The following is a 20829-nucleotide window of genomic DNA, read 5'->3' on the forward strand; positions in this document are numbered from 1 at the left end:
AGCGGGGTGCCGGCGGGAGATCCCGGCTCCCGGGGAGCAGGGGAGGGCCCGGTGCCGGCAGCGGGGGGGGGGGGGGGGGGGAGGCGGGAGCGGCTCCTCAGGCGGTTCCCGCCCAAGCCGCGCCCCTGCCCACCCCCCTCCCCACACACACACCCCCCACCCCCCCGCGCGCGCCGGGGAAAACGTTGCGCAGGTTCTAAAGCCGGGCGAGGGGGAGGGGAGGGGGGCGCGGCCGCGCGCGAGGGGGCGTGTGAGGGGGAGCGGCGGGTAACGGCCGCCGCTGCCACCACCGCCACCACCGGGCCACAGCCACCGCGGGAGGCAGGCCCCCTCCCCTCACCACCCCCACCTCAGCCGCCGACCTTCCGCCTTGCGACAGCCGGCTCCCCACCTTTGCGGGGCCGCCGGTGGCCGGTGCCAGCGCCGCCGTCCCGCCGGCTGCATGGAGCTGTCAGCCATCGGCGAGCAGGTGTTTGCGGTGGAGAGCATCCGCAAGAAGCGCGTGCGGAAGGTGGGCTGCGGCGGGGCGGGGAAGGGGAAGAGGAAGGCGGGGGGGGGGGGGAAGCTGCTCACCGGGACACCTCCCCCCATCCCCAGGCCTCTCCCGCCTCACACAGGCCGGGGGGGGGGGGGGGGGGGGGGGGAGGGCGTGGTGGGTGTGCGGCCCTGCCTGCACCCCCCCCCCCCCCCGCCTGCACCTCAGCGTGGAGTAACGGAGGCGGCACCGACAGCGGCCTGGGGCCGGCGGGTGTGTTGGCGGGACTTGCTGGTGGGGTGGGTGAGTGGGTGCTGCAGAGGGCTCCGTGGGTTGGGTTCTGGGGCAGCCTGGGTGGGGGGGGTAGGTGGGGGGGGGTGTGTCATTGCTGAAGTGGGGGTTCAGTTTCTGCAAAATCGGTGCTGGTGACAGCAAACCGGCCAGCCCGCGTCCCGGCACGGTCTGGAAGGGCTCGGCCGCCAGCTGAGTGACTCAGTTTCCCCGGCGCTGGAAGCCCTCGCCGTCCCCGCGGGGGGCTGTGAGGATTAACCCGTGAGCACGCCGCCCGTAGAGATCCGACGGTGGAAAGTTCCTCACCGGGCGTGTTTTCAAACATTCAGGGAGCTGATCAGTTCCCCTTCCTCGTGAGGAAAACGAAACCGGTTCTCTCGCTCCAGTGCCCAAGCGCTTTGCTGGCTGTGCTGCCCTGTAAAGGTGTCCGCAGCCGCAAATAGCGGCACTTCGAGGGTTGGCCGTCCTGCACGCACGAAGGCCTCTGCCATGCTTTGGGAAGCACTTAACAAGCCCCTCAGTGTAATATTAAATATTTCAATAGTTGTGCACATTGCTCATGGGCCCCTTGAACACAGTTTCCAATCACTATCATTTTTTTTTTCTTTTAAAATCTTTCACCTGGAGTGAACAAATAAATGGATAACTCTGAAGTTCAGCTGTGAGCTGCTGCTTGCTTGGGTCGAAAGGCTGAGTGACTGTGATGGATGGAACAGTGTTTGAGTAAAGCATGTAGCAGCTGGAAGGGAACATGCCAAAGAGACGCTTCATACGTTCTGAAATATTGTATTTTTTCTCTCTGCTTAAAAAAAATTTCTTCTGACACTTGCTCCTGGCATACATCTCCCTCTCACGTTTATACGTGCTGACTTCCTGTACGATTGCCTGTAAATGCAGGGATGGTTGCGGTCTTGCTCTCCGGTTGGCTTTTAGGGTTCTAACTGCTAGGCTTCTGCAAAGGTACGATCTCAAGCTGCTGGTAGGCCAAGCACACTTGAATACCCCTGCGTGCCTGTTTTCTGGGGAAAAAGGTATAGCAAGTGTAGTTGAATGAGGAAGTGGCTTTGTTTTGAAAGTAAAGTGATGGGAAATGAGCTTTTTCAGTTGTAGAGTTTAGTCCTGTTGATTGATTGCATCTCTTACTGCAGCCCGTATTTGGTTGCAGAGTTCACCTGTTTGCTTCTTCCTTTTTCCGCCTTAGGGTAAAGTAGAATACCTGGTGAAGTGGAAAGGATGGCCCCCAAAGTAAGTTGTGTTTTACTCTTTTCCTTTAATATTCAGTAATAGTTTACACTGTATCTCTGCAACTGAGGATCCCGTTCTTAATGGGTAACCTTTTATGCTTCATTCCAACAATGATAAAGAAAAACAAAGAGCCGCAAACCAAAACCAAATCTATTTCCGGACTGGCAGCTGAGAGATTGGCACACAGTTTGTATCTATTCTGACTGGGTTTTTGCCACCACTGAAATATTCCATTGACATGCTTTCTAGATACAAATGTTTTTAAATTCATTACGAGTTCAACAGGGAACCCTGAGTCTTCTGAACTAGGAATGGCTCCTATTTTCTGAGTCAGCACCAAGAAAGCCCCACTTTATTTTTAGGGCTATATGCAGTCTTTTAAAACAGAAAACAGGTTGATGGTCTTGTCTTGTTGTCCTACTGCTTCCCCTCTGCGATTCACAAATGGAAAGAGGCAATGTTTCAGATTTATTGATTGTAGCCAAATGCAGGTGATCTTTGTCCCTTTAAAATTACCGCCATGCGTTTGTTATTTTGAGTGCCTTTCTGCTTTTGCTGTGGTTGCTATGTTGCAAAAAGGGGAAAAAAATTGCAGCATTGCTTTGCACTGTTTACAGAGACTTCTCTTATTAAAATGCAGCTGCCTCAAGAAGAGTGACTCCTCTCTGCCTAAACAGTCAGTAAAATGCTTTGAGTTTAAAAGGATTAGGTAACTGGAGAATATTACTATGTTAGCTAGTTCACCAACCCATATGGGGGCCTGTCTTTGCTTTTCTGTTTGAAACTGTGTGTAGATACATAACGCGCGTGGGTACAACGACATTACACGTGCAGTTGCACTGCACGTTGCTAAGCAAAGGGGGCTGCTTTTACGGGTTCATCCTTGCAGCTGTGAAGCAGGGCCCACTAGGATGGTCCTGAAAGATTATACCTGCTGTCCAAGAAGCTGAAATGGGTTCCTGCGTGCCTAATCTTCGTGCGTACAGGGCGTGTGTGAATATAAGCGGCTTCCCCTCTCTGGTGGCGGTGGGAGAGAATGACTTTGTTCTTGATTGTAAGTTCTGCTGTCAAAGTGTCACCCTGTGCACTTGTTGAGCACCAGTTGCCAAATAGTGTGGGTCATTTCTTGGACTGCTTCAGCCTTTTAAGTAGCCAAGCCTAAATTTATCACTGGTAGAGGCTGGGAAATGTATTTGTATTCTGTGAGGCACCCCATCCCCTTTGGCCAGAATACTGATGTTTATCCCATTCTCCTTTCAACAAATGCATTTAGGTCCTTCTCTTGTAAAGTCACTTGCCAAGAAGGTGGGCTGAGGCATGGCGTAATGTTTCCTTGGAAGAGCAGCCCTTATTCTTACTGTGGCCTTTCCTTGCACTGCGCCTTGGAACTCTGGGGGAGCCAGAAACTCTCTTTTAGGAATTAAAAGCGCAGCCTTCTGCCCAGGGAGCAAGGGGATGTCAGGGTTCCCTTCTCTTAATCCTGTGACATGTCTGAACATCTTCCTTCCCTCTTCTCCCAAACTCCAAATCTGAAGGGCACTGATTTTTAATTTTTTTTTTCCTCCATTTTAACTGTTCTCTCAGTGGTTTGAGTTGCTTAAAACCAGGATGCTTTGAGCATTGAAGTCATTTTCATCCTGCTAGCAGTCTCTGTTCCTTGTTTCTAAACATACATATGCCTGTGATGGCATGCAGCACCACAAGCTCTTTGCTTCCAACATATTCTGTTTCCTCATCCCACATCATGTTTCTCTTCATTCCTCTCCCCAGCCTTGTCACATTGCTCTTTGTAATCTCTGTAGCAGTTATCTCATCATTCCCAGTGGAGACTTCATGGAGGGGAATAAGGATAGGTTAGTAATTTGCTGCTTTCCCATGTAATTAATATTTCACTTTTTTTTTCTTTTTAATAAAAAATTATCGTTAATGCCCTGCACCTCAGATTTCTGGATTGTACTGCTAGAGTCAGGGAATGGAGGAGTTACAGTCTGATTCTAACTACAAGCTTGTTTACAACTTGTGTTGGAGTTAAGAGGGGAGGGGGAAGAGGAGGAGTAGAAGGAGGGAGAAGGAAGATCATATGATCTATGTTTTTCAGACTGCCTGCTCTCTGCAGTTCTGCTGCAGCCTGGGCTGTGTGTACCCGTATAGCTCTGTGTGCGTGTGTGTGCGCGCGCGCGTGGCAAACTGAACCATGTTTTTTTTTATATGCAGTGTTTTGCCACTGCAGCGAAGCCAGAAACTGAGCTGCAGAGAAAAAGGCAACACCCACCAAGGTTTTTGTTTGGTTTTTTTTTTTAAGCAAATCCCCCTTTTTCTTCTGCCCATGAAAAGCAACCCAATGTCTTTTTTTTCCCCCCATTGTGTTATTTTTTTTCTTAAATTTGTAGAATGAGTGCCAGAATCCCTGCAGCTGGGAGGAAATCTTCCTCTGCTCAAACAGCATCTTGGCTTTGACAGCTCACAGTCAGGTTGCTGCAGGAGGTTTGAGCAAAGGAGGGAGGGAGGGAGGGATCAGCTGGTTATGAAGACATGTCTGTTCTTAACTCTCTGATGTACAGTGCGCCTTGGGAAATCTCAATTTCGTATTTTTGTTTCTCCCTTTTGTAAAAGAATTGTACTTTAATTTCTAGAATCATTCTCCAGGAATGTTCCTACATTTCAGTACCTTTCCTCTATCTAACAGACAGATGAAAGGGAAAAGCATTCCCAAACCACCTCCCTTGTGTACATATATACATGTATCACGAGCCTTCATGTGCCGTCTGTGCTTCATCCAGACACGTAAACATCCTAAAACACTTTCCCTCTATTTAAAGGCACTGATACAAATGCACCTTTGCCCACCTGCATGTGGCTCTTGCCTGGCTCTCCTCTCCAGGGGCTGGGAGGGGCTCTGCCTCCAGGTCCTGGACCTCACATTCCAAGAAAATTAATATTCTGAGTCATTTGGAATTTCAGACTTGTTTTCTTGCCTTTGAGTTTGTATGGTAGAGATGTGCTACCCACCTTTTCTGGGCAAGCATGACCCCTTAGAAGCAAATATGCCACAGGCACCACCTTGTGAGCCTTTCACCTTCCGCAATGAGAGTTTTTGGCTGCTTCTCCCTGGTATTAAGTGCAGCTGTGCCCCTTGGGAACTGTTTTTGGCATTGCCTGCTGGGTGGGTTCAGTCCTTTCCTGAGCATCTGACCCATCACAGCTGTCTGGCAATCGAGGAGGGAGATGGGGCAGTGAGTGACACTGTTCACAGGCTACTTTCAGAGCATGGAGCTTATTTTGAGTCGTTTTGGTAGCCCTAACCACAGTGCAGATGGGTTCCTCTTGCGCTGGTACAGAAATACTGATGACCTCTGCAAGTCAGAAATAACCTGCAGGGGGAGTTGAGCAAGAGGAGGAATACTTGGAAGGTCGCCATCAACTCACCCCAGGGCCCAGGTTTAAACATGTTTAGATGAATGGCATCAGTGGAGAAAAATTAAACTCTTCTTAAATGAATACTTTCAGCTCCAGCGATTAGAGGTAATTAATAATGCAGGTGAGAAAGCATACTTACTCTTTGAAGACTCTAAATTAAGAAAGACCTATTTTTTTTTTCAGAAAGCTGTATCAGATCACATCTCAATGTTCCATGGGGTTTGTTGGATTTGGGGGAGTGCTGTGGATGAGACCTGTTTAGGGATTGACTTAAAATCAGTTTGCAAGTGTCTGCACAGGCTTTGCAAACAGCGTGGAGGGGGCCCTGGGGAGGAAAGCCTTCCCTGTTCTCCTGCAAAGAGCTGCTTGATGCTTGGCCCTGCCTGTTTTGGGAAGGGGAGGTGGTGTCTGTGGGAAGTTGGGGAGGGAATTGCTGGATTCCTCAGAGCTCTCGCAATGTTGTGGCAGGCCCCACTGACCCCTGTGAAGACAGTATCCAGGGCTGCAGCACAGTGGTAGCAGGCCTGCAGAGAGAATGTTTCATTAAAATATTGTTTACTTTATATTCCTTATGCTTTTCTTCAGATACAGCACATGGGAGCCAGAGGATCATATCTTGGACCCTCGCCTGGTAGTGGCTTATGAAGAAAAGTAAGGGCACATGTTCTTTCTCTCCCTGGACACAGGAAAAGGAAATAGTGTCTTTATTTCGTAGGGTGCATAAAGTGCCCCTGTTGTCACTACTTCAGTCAAAGATGAGATGTATAGCAGTGAATCCTGCTTGATCTTTGTACCCTGGTATTGGCTGAGGTGGACAAAACAGGGTTAAAGCGGCTCTGATTGACACTGTTTGGGAAATGAGGCCAAGAACAAGCAGCATTGAGCCAAAGCGCAATCAGTCTCAGGCTTTAATCAGGTCCAGGGCTGAACTAGAGTGATGCGAGGTGGTAAGTTCCTCTGACCCATCCTTGATCAGCTGAGTCAGAGAAATTCCCTTATTGCAAAGCTTTCAGCCCTACAAGAAGCAGTTCTGGGATGTTTTCCAAGTCCGCACTGGTCACCATTGGGTTTTAGTGAAGGAAATGAGGGAGCTGTGCTGTGAAATGTAGAAGTCCCAGCTAGGCTTTGTGCTGTGGTATTTAGTATTCGGTTTGATTTGTGTTCCCCTTTCACAGGGAAGAGAGAGACCGTGCATCGGGGTACAGGAAAAGAGGCCCCAAACCAAAGCGCCTCCTACTGCAGGTAGCCTCTTGCTCTTCTTTGTATTTCTGACTCGTTAGCTGCTGTGCTGCTCCTCTGCACACAGGGAGGTGGAAACTGTCCATTTGCTGTTGCATGGACAAAATTGGAGGTAACAAGCTAACACAACAACATGAAATGAGCAAATAGGCAGATAGTTTTAACCTGTTAGCTGAAGAGCCAGCTAACTTGTCTTTAAAAAAGCAAAACGAAACAAAAAACATAAACCAATGACAGCTTTTGCTGTCTGAAGTAGGATTTTATAAACTTTGGGCTTGGGTGGTGGGAAGTTACCTGGTTTGCGTGCACTTTTAATTTCATGTTGGGCTTGGACTTTCCATCATGTTAAAGGTAGCCACTAGTTGGAAGTGGAGTCCCAGCACACTTTGACTACTGCCAAGCAAACAGCCAGTCCTAAGAAGCACATATTAGGAAGAGTTTAGATGGCAGTTGAAGAGGTGAGAGAAACAGTGTTGTGGAAGCAGCACAACTTATCCTAGCTCACCTAGATGTTCAGGGACTGAACAAAGAATAGTTTCCTGGCTCCCAGATGAGAGCCCTGACTGCGTTATCAGATTTCCGCTCTGACCCTTGCTGCGTTGATGTCTTGGCAGCGGCTGTATGGCATGGACTTGAGGAGTGCCCACAAGGGAAAGGATAAGCTCTGTTTCTCTCTTGCACGGAGGTTTGGAGGAGGAGACAGTAGCCTACCAGCAGCAAAGCCAGGGCAAGCGGAGTTCTCAGAGAAAACAGGGGGAGCGGTCCTGCCGTTCTCTCTCCGGAAGCAACGCAAAAACCAGAAGTACCTGCGACTGTCAAGGAAGAAGTTCCCCCGCATGGCAAGCCTGGAGAGCCGAAACTGCAGGCGTGATTTCTTCCTGAATGATGCAGTGGGCCTGGAGGCCAGGCAGGGCCCTGAGGACTGGGAGGCCATGCAGCACACCAGCAAAGAAGGTAAGGCCAGTCACTACTTGGCTGTGAAGTTCTGGGGCATGTGAAGGATGCTCTGCATGCTTCCTCCTTGCTTGCCTCATCCCGGGATTGCTGTTTAGGTCAAGTCCTCAGAGCAGCTCTTGCTGGCTCACGTTGTGGCCCTTTTGTCTGCAAGTTCCTGTCTGATTTGGATGAATGACACGTTGTAATCTGCTTTTTTGGTGCTGTCGCCTCTCTGTAGTCTCATATCAGTGACCCCCTCCCAGCGTTTGAAAATGTGTGGAAGAAACTGCAAGTTACTCCCCTCTTCTAGTTTCCTCCCAGCAGAGGTGACATGCAGGTGTGACAGTGATGACCTCTGCCTCTGTCAGCATACCCACACATGTTCAGCCTGCTGCTCTGCTAAAAGGAGCTTGGCTGGCAGTGGACAAGCTCAGACGCCAGCACTCCTGTCATAGCACTGCTCTGAGGAGCGCACAGGAATGCCACTAGGAACGCATAGTGCGTTCCTCTGTCCGCTCCTTCCCTTTCCGCCCCACACCTCACGTTGTCTCTGAAGTCTCTTGCTATAGAGCTACATGAGAGGGGGATGAGAGATGAAGTGAGGATGGTAACTCCTGCCTGATCCCACTGAGTACGCAGCATGAGTGTAGGCATGGGAGATGTCCAGGCACACTTGACATTTTGCGGAGGGATACCAGGATCTTGTGCAGGAGGGCTGTGGGATGTAGATGTTGCTCTGAGTTACCAGGGAAACTCTCTCCCTGCATTATTAGAGCTTCTGAAGGCGTAGCTTTCCTGAGGAGTGGAAAACCAGGGCTTGTGCTGCTTGTAGTAGCTGAGGGGATCCTGTTACTCCTTGCTAGGAGTAGCTGTTAGCCAAGCCAGATTAGGTGGGATTTGGGGGACAGGGCTGTATTCTGAGAATCAACGCTATCCTCCCCTTTCTGAGAGTGACTTGAACAGCGCTCATAATCCAGGGAGGCAGCAATGGGGCTAGCAGAGAGGAATCCAGTGTTGCATCCTGCCAACGGGCAAATGTGTGGGGCTGTTCCCCCCTAGAAGCACTGGGCTCTAAAGCATTTGAGGATCAGAAGAGTGAATGGCACTACAGAAACATGAAACTGTTTTTGTTCTCCCCTTGACACATGGCCTGCATGGAATTCCAGTTATTGTTAGGGGAGACTGGGCTCTTTCTGAGATGAAAGTAGGCACCCCAGGTATTTGAGACAGAAGCCTGGAAATATGCTCTTAAGGGGCCCTTGTTCCTTGCCCAGGTTGGGACAACAAGTATATAGTACAGGTATAGTGACAGGGAGAGGGCAAGCTTTCCTTCCTCTCTCTGCATTTTTATGTCTGTCTCTAGGGGCTGGGAGGAGGTGAGGCTTTGGGTGGCAGAGGGACTGATAATTATTTTTACAGTGAAAAAGTGCAGGGATGCTTGAGTTTCTTGTATGGAGCTATTGGGGAGCAAAGGAAGGATATGAGAAAGGGTGAGCTGCCTCTCCATGAAGCAATATTGATGGATTTTTGAGAGAATTGCACCCAGTCTGCGTGGCAGGTGCAGTACAAGGAAGATGTTCCATTTCGGATCCCTTTGACTCCTGTAGGACTATCTGAACAGCATGTGTAAGAGTGTGTGATTTTTGACTTTTCAGCAGGGCAGGGCATTTACAAGTAGGTGAGCTCACACCTGGTTCAGTATGCTTTGCTGACACAGAGCCAAATTAGGGGCTGAGATGGGGTGAGAGATATCAGAAAATTGTAGGGGTTAGATGAGCTGGGTGGTGTTACAGGGTCTTTTGACCTCTGCGTAGGCTGTTTCGATGCTGGTGTATGTCTGGACACCTTTGCTACTCTTTCCTTTTCCCATTATATCCTGCAGTGATGCTCCATTTTCCCTTAGCCTCTGAGGGGAGGGCTTGCCCATGCTCTTTCTTGCCTTGTATGTGCAGACTCAGTACAGGCTGATTTCACCCACTGTTTGTCAGAAAGGAGGCCCCTTTTCCACCCTTCCCTCTCTTCTTCCTCCTTCCTTCTCCCTCAACCTCTCTCTCTCTCTCTAACATGCTTTTATCTGCCTCTCCTTCTGCAGCAGATGTGGATGGCAGTCTCCCTTGGATTCCCACTGTGCCCCCCAGCGAAGTGACAGTGACAGACATCACAGCAAACTCCATTACCGTCACTTTCAGAGAAGCACAAGTGGCTGAGGGCTTCTTCCGAGACCGGAGTGCGCAGTTCTGAATCTCCGTTTTCAGTGCTCCCCAAAACCAGTGCTTTTAGGGTAGGGCTAGGGAAGGGTTATTTTTTCCCTTAAGAAAAAAAAAAAAAATCCAAAATGTCTCCTCTTAAAATGTTTACAGAGACCTTTTTTTTTTTTTCTTTCCCCTCTTCTCCTTTTTTCCCCTTTCAGATACGCAAAAAAAAAGGGCAGTGTAGGGGGGTGTGTGTTTGTCATTGCTTTGTCCATCTGAAAAACTGACAGCCCTTTCCCTGGCAAAGACTCCCCTCCTGGATGTGAAAGCAGCAAGCTGAACAATTTGCCTTTTATTCTGTTAAGTGGCAGCAGCTGCATTTGTGGGGAGAGGGCATGTGGAGGTGGAAAGAGAGCTGGATCTCTAGCCTGCTGCCTTGTTCTGCAATTGATATCCCTTGGATAAAGATACTTCTCTGTGCATTGCTCTTCCCACCTTCCTCCTCCCTCTCTTCCTGCAGCAGTGAGAGGCGATGGATCCTACCTGTGTAGATAACTCCAGCCTGTTAAGACTTTCTCTCCAGCACTGTTTTCCCTGTGGTCTGCTGTCAGGACTTCAGAACCGTATTTGCCTGTCTGTGGTAAGTCAGTCTTTGCAGCACGGGTCTGTGTAGACAGCAGAGGTTTCTCCCTTTGATTGTTGATCACCCGGAAAGACTGAAATGCATCTCTGAAATCTAGATTGGCGACGTAAATTCAATTTGCCCTCATTAAGAGCTCATAAACCCAGCGCAGTCAAGACATACCATTCTGTATATGTTAAACAGAATTTCCAAGCTCGGCGCTGCTGCGTGAGGAATGCGTTATGGAAAGTGGGGTGTTCTTGCTCTTTGCCAAATTCAGTATTAATAACAAATGCTGCCCTGAATCTGTGGTAATAAGTTGCTTGAAAACTGACTCCACTCCCCTGGGAGGAGGGGCTAATAGGACAACCAAAGCATTGCCTGGCACTGCAAAGATATCCAAGATACTGGCACAGGCCCAGGACAGAGGAATTGGACAGAACTGAGCTAGAAATGGACCTTGATTAGCAGCAAATTCTGTTCTTGGATCCCACTGAGAGATCCAAGGTAAACAACATGTAGGGAATGCATGTATTAGGTATGAGGAGGGGAAAAAAAAATCTTAATTCTTAGCAATGAGAGTTCTTGGATTGTACTGCCTAAATAATATTCTTCCATGACTCCAGTCTCCTCACAGTATCTGTGATCCTGTACTACTTTACTGATGGGAACTTCCCCTTGGAAGGCTTAAAAAATCTTTGCCAAGGAAAGTGGTCTGCATTTCAATAGACCCTGCCTGATATTGCACTTAAAAATGCCTTGTGCTGGACTGCCTGTGACACTTTGATGTTTTTGAAGAATTGCTGTGTTTTGAGTTGGTAGTTTAGCATAGCATCTCTTCTTGCACATGCATGTTCTCTTCAATTTTTTTTTTAAAAGCAAATTTTATTTAAATAACTTAAAATGTTACATACAGACCTTTTCCTATGGAAAGCAAGAAAAGTAAGCCAGAGTCTAAGGTGGGAACTGCAGGACAGAGTGTTGCAGGGTAACATTGGCTACTGTCATGATTACTGTCCTTAAATCCTTTGTTTCCTCTCCCCACCCCACCTGAAGCATCTCTTATCTGCTGTATTTATTCTAAATGAAGCTACGATCCTTCTGAGCTGTGAGGTAGACACCTGTGGCAATCCTCTGTGTTCCTTTGAAGAGCCTGGCTTTTGGCTTGCAGAATTTGGGAGCTCTGGGGCTTCTGGTCCTCCAAACATCTACTTTTTGCAAAGTACTTGGACTGCCCCTACGGTTTTTATTAAAAGCAGATTTTACCTCAGATAGGATATGGCAGCTCATTGTAGACTTAGGATTTCCCCTTCCATCTCAGAGCTGCTGGAGCAGACGTGTCTTCCACTGTGTCACAGCAGTTTCAGGATCACTGGGAAGATCACGAATTTCTGGACTATCCTTTTGTCTCTCAAAGAAGTGACATGGGAGTTTTATTATGGAGAAATCTGAGAAGGTGAGAAGTGGAAGCTAGGGGGAGGAATTATGTGGTGGGAGGAAGAGTGAGTGGGAAAGAAGCATGCAATAGCTAGCAAGGGCAAATCGATGAGGTAAGCATAGAGTCAGGATGTTTGCTGAACGTGGGTGTCCAGAGCGAGGCTTCTGAATCTGGAGTTGCACCACGTAAACAGGATCGCCCTCTTCTGCAGGATGTGGGGTCAGACAGTGTTGTCATCATCACCCCCACACACACCCACGCACCCTCTCTTCCCGACACCTGCCAAATGTGCTGAATACCTGCATCTCTCTTCTTGTGACCAGTGGACACATGGCTGAGCCCACTCTTGAGGGTTATGGCAGGTTGGATAGTTATGGTTGTAGAAGCATAGTATTTTAGCTTTTTTTTTTAAAGTCCCAAAGTCCAGCTCACCCTGCTAAATCTTCATGGTGTTTATAGGATCTGGCTTCTTTATTCTAATGGGGCTACTGCCACCTTTGTCCTTTCTTCATCTCAGTGTACAAATACACCAAAAAAAAAAAAAAAACAACCTTTCTATTTACTAAGGTTCCTGGCTTTGGCTGACATTGGAAGCAATACCAATCCTGTGGCAGGAAAGAGCTTGTCCTAATAAACTGGATTTCTATCCTCTGCCTTTCTGTCCACTCACCAGCTGAAATTTCTCAACGTTTTGTTTTGACATTTCTCTTTAAACATCTTTTCTTCCTCTTGCAGTGGAATTTTCAAAGACCTGTGGTGGTCTTTCAGAGAGGATCCACCCACAGCTTGGTATCTTAATCATTTTTTGGATCAGGCTAGCTTGCGTTCTGGTGGTGACTAATCATCTCACTACACAAAGTGTTGAATAAAGCACCTGTCTGCCATGCTGCTTTGTGTACAGGTCAGTGAGGAGTTAACCCTTATCAGGTTAAGATGCAATGAGTTCCATATGCGTGGGTTTGGTTATTGTGTGTGAGGAGGAGTTTGTGGTAGGAAACAAAGCGGTTATTGTGTTGGGGTGGACTTTCTTTTTTTTTTTTTTTGACATTCACGAATTCTTGCTTATCTTTTAAATCTTCTCAAAAAGATATTTCTCTTGATCTTTTTAAAATGTAGCTCTGTTCCATATTGACTGGTGACATATTGTTGTAAACTTCCTTGATAGAGCTGGCCTTCAGGGACTTTATTCCACTTCTGCAGGTGTAGGGATGTATGGAGATTTTACTTAGGATGTCAAGAAAGAGAGGTTGCCTGGGTTTATTTATGTCTTCTCCCCAACACTATCCATCTGCCAGTTCAATCCAAAATCTGAAAGCTGAATTGGGACCTCTTGGGCTAACATATCATGAAAATCAGATGCTGTGCTCAGAGCTTCGTTAAGCATTCCGTTTGATTAGAAGAGCCAGAATAGCATCCAGCTGAAGCCGAGTTTAATAATTCTATTTGAAGCACAAGCTGAGAATAGAAATGGGATAACTCTCCCATACCTCCTTTGGCTCCATGGCTGTAAACAAGAAAAACAAACTTCAGCCAATGGAAATTACTGAACTGTACGCAAGAAACCAACTTCTCGAAGAATAACTGTTCTAATAGACGTTCTTAGAACTGTTTCCATGTGAGAATTTACCAGCCACATTTGGGGGACAGAAGTTTTTGTTTCATAGATCTTCTCGTAGTGAACTTGCTGTATACAATATGAGAGAACTGAGAGGCTTCATGAGATTGGAAAACCTTTATTGTTAACACTGTGGTTTGGTTTGTTGTTTGGGGGTTTTTTTGTTGTTTTTTTTTTAAAAAAAACAAACAAACAAACATGTAAAGGACTGCCTCTGTTCCTGGTTGATTATAAACTAGATGTTATTGCTCTGATATATAAGTGATGCCTTGGAACAGCAAGTTTTAACATTTAAATAGTGGCATTAAGTAGCCTTGTAGCTCCTGCATGCTCCTTATTGTCTTGCTTTTGCTTGAGGGCCGTTCTACTTGTCAAGTCAGACGAAGGTGTTTTTTGGTTGTTTTTTTTTTTTTCTTTTTTTTTTTTTTCAAGCAAGGCCAGGATATTATTGTGAGAACGCCCAAACGCAGTTCCATTTGCCAAAATAAGCCCAAATTTGTCAGTGCATTGACCTTTGCTTATGTTGGAGCCTCAGACTGAAAGAAGCTTATTGAGAAATGAATGGCTTTTTTTGTTGTTGTTGTTAGTGTTGTGAAACTGTCCAGAATTGTTCTTCTGGTGTTTTGTGACTGAATGTATAAAATTGTTTGTTCACCTCACAGGGGGCCCTTGGCCCCAATACTGTTTCCTGCTGTACGCCAGCTAGTGCTGTTTGATGGTTTCACTGGAATAGAGAAAGAAGGCCTCACATAGGTCAAAAAAACAGGCAGGGCAGCTCATGCAAGACCCTCAGTGGTAGCCACAACAGAGACTGGGGTGCGGAAGACAGCAGCAAGGGCTGTCAGCCACATCCATGTATTTGGGCAAAGCTAAATCTACCACCACCTCTCCACCGCTTCCTCTCCTCTCAAGCTTTAAGTTTATGCTTTCTGAAATAGGGAAAGTGTAAAACCTATTTTTGCTGAAGCTAATTGGTATCTACCCACCTTCTGTTCCTCCCTTGCTTACCTGCATCCTAGGAAGAAGAGGGCAGTGGGCCTTTCTAGGAAAACAGTAGGGGCAGCTGCTTGCCAGAGGAGGGAGGGAAGCAGCTGGCTCAGACTTGCTCTTGCCATGCTGTGCAGGCCTTTGGGCGAGTCGGCAGTTGAGAGGGAAGGCATGTTAGAAGCGCAAAGAACTTGTAGTGAAACTGATCCCTTGCATCAGCAGGTGGATGCCCCTCGGAGTTCTGAGTGGGCTCTGAGGAGAGAAGATGGGCAGTGATGCATTTATGTATCCAACTCTTATCATTTGGGAAAGCAGGGGAGATGTGTAAGTTAACAGCTCACGTAGGGTTAACTTCTACATGGCAATGTATATCATTGGAGCATACAGGTAAAGGGAATGTGTCTCTCTCGCTGTGCTTGTCTTCAAAACAGTTGTCCCCAAGGGCATGGTAAACTTAAGACAATAGCTTATGATCAAGAGACCATGTTGTCCTCTGCCCGCAGAACTTACTGTCCTCGCAGAGAAAGCATGAACCTTCTGGGTGTCGAACCACTTGGATTCCACCCAAGCAGCTGGTTAAGATGGGAAAGCCTACAAAACAGCCCCAGGACAATGGCAAGGAGAGAGAAGCAATCACTTAAAATTTAATTCAGACCCTTCAAATATTTTCCTGTAACAAGCACTTCCTGGAGTGATGACCCTTTTTTTTTTTTTTTCTTTTTTCTTCTAGCTCTTTCCCTTCCACCCTTAATTTCTTAAAGTACAGTGGCTTAGCAGGGAGCAGGTGGGAGATGATCCCTAGTTAACTGGGAGTTGTAGAGAGGAGCAGAGCTCAGCGGGAGCACGTAATGGCTGATAGAGGGGAGATGGATTGCTACCGAGTTGGGATGGGGTAGAAGCTTTACTGCTGAGATTGTTTCCATCTGCTGTGGGCTGCTCTGCAAAGACATTAGGGGGGTCTTGTCTGAAACACAGTGTGGATGGCGCATCAGATGTTGAAAGGGAGAGCTTACACTACTGTTCGGAAGCTCTGTCGCAGCTTACCTTATTACTGGGGCAGCAGAGTTTTGACTGGGAGGGGGATTTCGGAGGAGGAGGAGATGGAAAGCCTTTTTTATTATTTTTTTAACCAGAAAATGTAGTGTCAGCACAAAGAAGCTTTTTGCAAATCTGTAAAAATGTTAAGCAGCTTTTTTTTTTTTTTCTTGCTTTTAAATCTGAAGTATGTTTTGAAGCACTTTGGAAATGCAAAGCACTAGGAGTACTAAGTACTCCTTATCCTCTGTCTAAAAGTGGCATTTGAAAAGCAAAAGATGTATCTGTTTCAGGCCACTGGCTGCTCCTTATCATTTTTCCAGAGCTGCCACCCAGCCCTTTGCCTCCCTCCCATGGCTGCAGGGGGAGCCATGTAGCGGGGGGCTCCCTAAGTGGGGAGAGGGGACCTGCAGAGTCCCTGCTCGCCTTCAGGGTCCAGGATGGCTTCCTCCCTCCCCACCCCATTTGTCTGAGGAAAGGGAAAAATGAAGTTGAGATTCAGTTTGAGTGGTCCTGGTCTGGAACTACGACCACTTCTTCCAGCTCCGGAGACATCTTCATAGAGTTTCCTGTTTGAAAAATTGCACCTTATTAGCTTAGTTGAGGAACAGGGAGATATCCGTCCTTCTGCAGGGAGTGGGGAGAGGAAGGGAGGGTGAACCAGGAGCTGTCTTCAGTAGCTGCTGGATTTTTCCAGAGACCGTTTCCTCACCTCATCTCCAAAAGCACAGCAACAAAAGAACTAAAATCTTTTTGATTAAGCTTTTGTTCTACAGATCTCCACAACCTTTTGAGCAGGCTGAGATGATAATGTTGGTTTTTTTTTTCCTCACCTAGCAAGCTCTACAGCTGGGGGGAACCCCAGTTCTGTGACTGGGTTTTCAGCACCAACCTTTTCTCTCAGCATATGCAGATCGTTTGGACTCTCTTGCACACTGACTCATCTAATTTGGCACGCTTCCTTTCTGTTGGGGGGGGGGGGAAGATGGGGGATGGGGTCAGTTAGAGGGGAGGGTCCTCGATTATTTTTGTTCTTGTCTCTTCAGTTGTTGCTGTTGTTCCTGTCAGCACGCTAGAGTATCTGAGTCTTTGCACACAGAAAGCTTCCTTTTGCACAGAATGAGCTTCTAGCTTTTGTACAGACTAATTGAATGTATTTGGGGGGGGGGGGAGAATAAGGAGTAAACCAATTCCAAACAAACCAATCGGACTATAATGCCTTTTCTGAGCGAGTATGTGCTGTAAAAGGAGATTGTAATAGCAAAGGGAGGGCAGGCTCAAGTATAATTTGACACAAAGTGTGGTTTTATTTTTGTACTGATACGGATAAGAGACTGTACAGCATCTATTTATTTAGATGATTTATGTGGTAAATGTTGCAAACAAAATTATTAAATATGAGAACTGACATTTACCTAATGGTCTGTTTGTGTGGTCATTTACCTGCCCTTGCTTGAATTCTACAGCTGAATTATTTTCCGCCAGTCACATCGGTTGGTACAAACATGCAGTGTGGCTGAAAAAAGAATGGAAAATGTGTGTGCGTGCGTGAGAAAGATCAGTAGAGAAGGATTGATGAAGAATGGAGCCTACAAAAGGCTGGTTTTGACATTACTCATTACTTTGATTCAAGGAGGTTAGATTTTTATTAATTTTTAACCCACTGGCTAAGTTAGAGCTGTGCAGAGGTGACCTGCGACAGCTGATCTTTGATGTATTAGAATTTGAAGGGGAGAACACCGATGGTGGGGTGACTACTGCTCTGGGTCTAGGGAGTTCTTGACATCCTTGCACAATGCTGTGGTGCCAGGACAGCTCTGCTGGCTCCAGGACAGTGCTGGTGTGCATCTCTTGTGGCAACAGAGGAAATCTGAGGCGAGGCCCAGGCTGCCAAACATGCTCCATGCTGGTTTCCAACAGGGAAGCCACTCTCCTCCAAGCCAAGCCTCCAGAGGGTTGGCGTGTGGGGCTTTCAAGGAGCTCCCCAGCACAGCAACTCCTCGGTGGAGTCTGGCCCCGGATTCACTGCAAGGAACACAGAGCTTAGCCAAGGAGCCTGAATCCTGAGACTGCTGGTACTCCCTGGAGAGAATCCCAAATGTCATGTAGTCCACTTTGGTTTCTGACTTGTTCCCTCAAAGCGTGTGACACCTCATCCTCTGTGGAGGGGGAGGCTAGCTGTTAAGCGAGGTCTGGGACTGTCTGAGATGTCTTCAGTAGATGTAACATGGGGGTGAGTCCTGCATCTGAACGCAGCTATGACGTTGATCACAAAAGCGGAGGGGGGGTGGGGTGCGTTTCCTGAGTCAGTCATGGCTCAAGGCAGCGTGGTTAAGTCTCGCCTGCGTTACCAAAGCACAGTCAGCGTGCTTGGCCTGAGCCAGGCAGGCTGGATTTGAGTGATGGCGTTGGAGGAGGACTCCAGCCAGCCACTTATGTTCTGGCAGCAGCTCGTGAGTCAGGTGAAGTTGTAAGAAACTGCAGTGCAGTGTTACGGGAAAGCCTACTCCGGAGATTGTTTCTTCCTACCCCTGCCAATGCTGCAGAGGCTGGCTGGCACTTGGAACTCATAATGGCTTGTCCTTTTGTATGCATGAGTTGGTTGGATTAAAGGTTAATCTGGGTAGTGTGTGTATATATATATATTTTTTTTTTTTTTTTTTTTTTTAAATAATCTGTTGCTATGCTGCCCCTCTGATCTGTGCAGCGCAGCCGGTTTGCCTTGTGCAGCTCTGCTGGTAGGATGCCTGAGAACAAGGGCACTCAGCTGTGCCTCAGGACGTGCCCCCGGGCCCCTGCTACGGTAGGTAGCACCCGAAAGGGGAAATGGCAGGGTTTGAGCAGCTTGGCACTCTCTCAGAAACATGGACTGAAATGCAGCATGTGTGGCAAGTGCTGCAAGGAAACCAGCCGTCACGTCCTCTCTGTCCAGTGCTGCTCACCTTCCCTGCTCTTGGTCCTTCTCTTCCCAGCGCTTTACTCACCAAGCAACTGCTTTTGAAGCAAGAGTGCTAGAAACCTGGGCCAGCTTTGGGAGCTCGTAAGCAGGCTCCAGTGGTGGACATCATAGTATGCCAGTGGCACTGCGTGAACCCCCACGAGCCTTCTCTCTCTGCTACATCAAAAAAGTCAGCGGGCTGGAGGGGTGGTTGTTCTGGCCGCTGCTTGGGCCACGTTGAGCTACCCATAACTGCTGCGCGAGGAGGTTACGCGGTCAGCTCTGAGGGGTCTGTCTCTCCTCTTGTGTGTTTCAGAGTTGCAGCTGGGAAATCTCACATTTTGACACGGATGACCATAGCGCCAAGGGTCTCCTTAAAAAACGATGCAGCATTTGCTTGAGGGGCTGGGGGGTGTGCAGCTGCACCAGCTCCTGAGGTAGGCGAGGGAATGACTGTTTCTTTACAGAAATCTGCTGCTTTTGACAGCAACCTCCCTGGAGCAAACAGCAACAGAGTCGGCTGATCAACCCTTGGTGTTGTTCTAATGGAGATAAGTGCTGTTACTCCTGCCAGATCACGGGTCTGCAAAAAAATGAGCCCGGAGGCAGCTACCGGCTTTGAGCAGGTGAGTTTCCCATTATCTAGTGCCACTTAAAAAATAAATAAAAATGTTCTTGCACCTGCTGCTCTCTCCCTGTGCTCGTACACCGCTTGCCAGTGATTCTGGTGAGAAAGGTCTTCTTGTTCCCCCAAAGATTATTGCTTCCCTGCGCTAGCTTCTCTGTGCTATCAAGAAGTGCTACAGTGTTGCCTATGGCACCGGGGTCTTGAGGACAGCGAGGCACCAAAAAACTACTTTATTTCAGTGCCTGTAGTGAACAATAGCTGTTCTGGGAGAGCCATCTTCCTAGGTTGGGTTTTTCTTTTTTTTTTAAAAGTGTTTTACTGGAAACGTGAATGAAACAAAAGAAATACCCAACAATGCTCTGAACAGCTGGATATTCTACTGCTATTTTGCTTTGTAAGAGTAGAAGTTAGATGAAAGGCTGGGCAATACCTGTACGATGGCTGCTCACGGTGATTTGAGCAGCCACTGTGGCTGGAAAGAAGGTCCTGCTGCCAGGCGAAAGGAGAAAATAACTGTAATTCACATGGAACTCTCTGAAATGCTGCTGCCCCTTCTGGTTTATGGATTTTGGGGGTGCCTTGTGCTCCTGCCCCAAGGCGAGGTGTGCTGCTTGTGACCCGTACATCTCTTTGCGGACAACAGTCCTGTGTGTTTGTGTGGCTGTGTAAGGATGTCTCCCCCATCTGATTTGGGAGTGCCTGCTTTTTAGGGTGGATAATATCGATGGTTGGAAGTTCAATTATTTGACGCTTAGCCACAAGTGTAAAAACAGTTGTTTAAACAAAGTGAACAGTAATAAATAACCCAGTTTAAATGTCGATGGTGTTAATGAACACTTAATGTGCAAAGTTAAAAGCAGTGAAAAAAGTGAAAAGCAAAACACAACGGGTGTGATCGACTTGTTCTTTTGAAGTCACCTTCAAGCATATAAAGAATTGAGATTTTAAAAAGTGGTGTCTAGAGAAATGGGGCAGTTCAGAAGGACTTGTCCCATTCTAGGTGGGAGTCTTGAGTGGTCTGCCTGGGGTTTTGTTCTCAGTTGGCCTGTGATAGTAAACACCTCAGAAACTGTGATAGTAAACACCTCAGAAATGGTCTCTTGCCACCTATTCTCAAAGCGACTGATATGACCTAAATGCAGAATTGTCAGTGGTGGAGTGGAGTACACTGTGGTTCAGTCCCTGACCACAGAAACACCTTGTTCTCTGAATTGTTTGCATCTCCTGAAACAGGGTCCATGTGACGGTCCATTTGCCGTCTCTGTCAGCATTCAGCAACCTCTCCATCCACCCTACTTCAAATGAGGACAAGGTGGTGGGAAACACGTCCTCTCTTGAGTCACCTGTCCTCTGGTCAGAGAGCTTGTGGTGGCTGCAGCGTTTCAGCTGCCAAGGTGAAAAAGAGCAAAGCGCTGTAACGCATCTTGCCTGAAATGCAGACAATGGTGAAAATGCTCGTTCTTCTACCTGCCCACCTTAATTTTGCGAAATCCATCCTGGCTGGTACTGATAAATACAGCCATTTTATGAATATCAACCTTCTAGGTGGAACTTTTGAACCAGAGGTGGAAAGGGAAAGGGGAGGCGAACAGCAAAGAGTTAGCAAAGGTCACAGGGGCTGTGAGAAAAGCAGGTAGCAGAGAGGTGCCAGTGCTCTGCAGGCAGCTGGTGAGATCGTGGTGGGTTGAAAGAGCAGCAAAAGCAGGACGGCCGTGGCCTACAGCCCTCATCACAGCTCCTCCTCCTTCCAGGGGGTGTCATTCTGAAACAA

At 47.6% G+C, this 20829-nt stretch overlaps 1 protein-coding gene across 6 annotated transcripts; it reads left to right on the forward strand.

The window, feature by feature from the left end:
• Window positions 1–355: 355 nt before the first annotated feature.
• CBX7 (chromobox 7) lies at window positions 356–19151 on the forward strand. 6 transcript variants are annotated; one of them, XM_086752755.1, is made up of 7 exons: window positions 356–511; window positions 1968–2011; window positions 6014–6079; window positions 6604–6670; window positions 7282–7621; window positions 9696–9884; window positions 10014–14211. In XM_086752755.1, the coding sequence occupies exons 1-6, from the start codon at window positions 443–445 to the stop codon at window positions 9842–9844; spliced, it is 735 nt and encodes a 244-aa protein (XP_086608881.1). In that variant the 5' UTR covers window positions 356–442; the 3' UTR covers window positions 9845–9884; window positions 10014–14211. The 6 variants fall into 6 exon arrangements, with proteins under 6 accessions (XP_086608881.1, XP_086608890.1, XP_086608865.1 ...); XM_086752764.1 differs by having other exon boundaries at window positions 10316–14211; XM_086752739.1 differs by having other exon boundaries at window positions 9696–9830; window positions 10316–14211.
• Window positions 19152–20829: the final 1678 nt, after the last annotated feature.

The sequence above is a fragment of the Chlamydotis macqueenii genome, chromosome 1 (genome assembly GCF_036417535.1).
Source record: "Chlamydotis macqueenii isolate bChlMac1 chromosome 1, bChlMac1.mat, whole genome shotgun sequence".
NCBI classification, from domain to species: Eukaryota; Metazoa; Chordata; class Aves; order Otidiformes; family Otididae; genus Chlamydotis; species Chlamydotis macqueenii.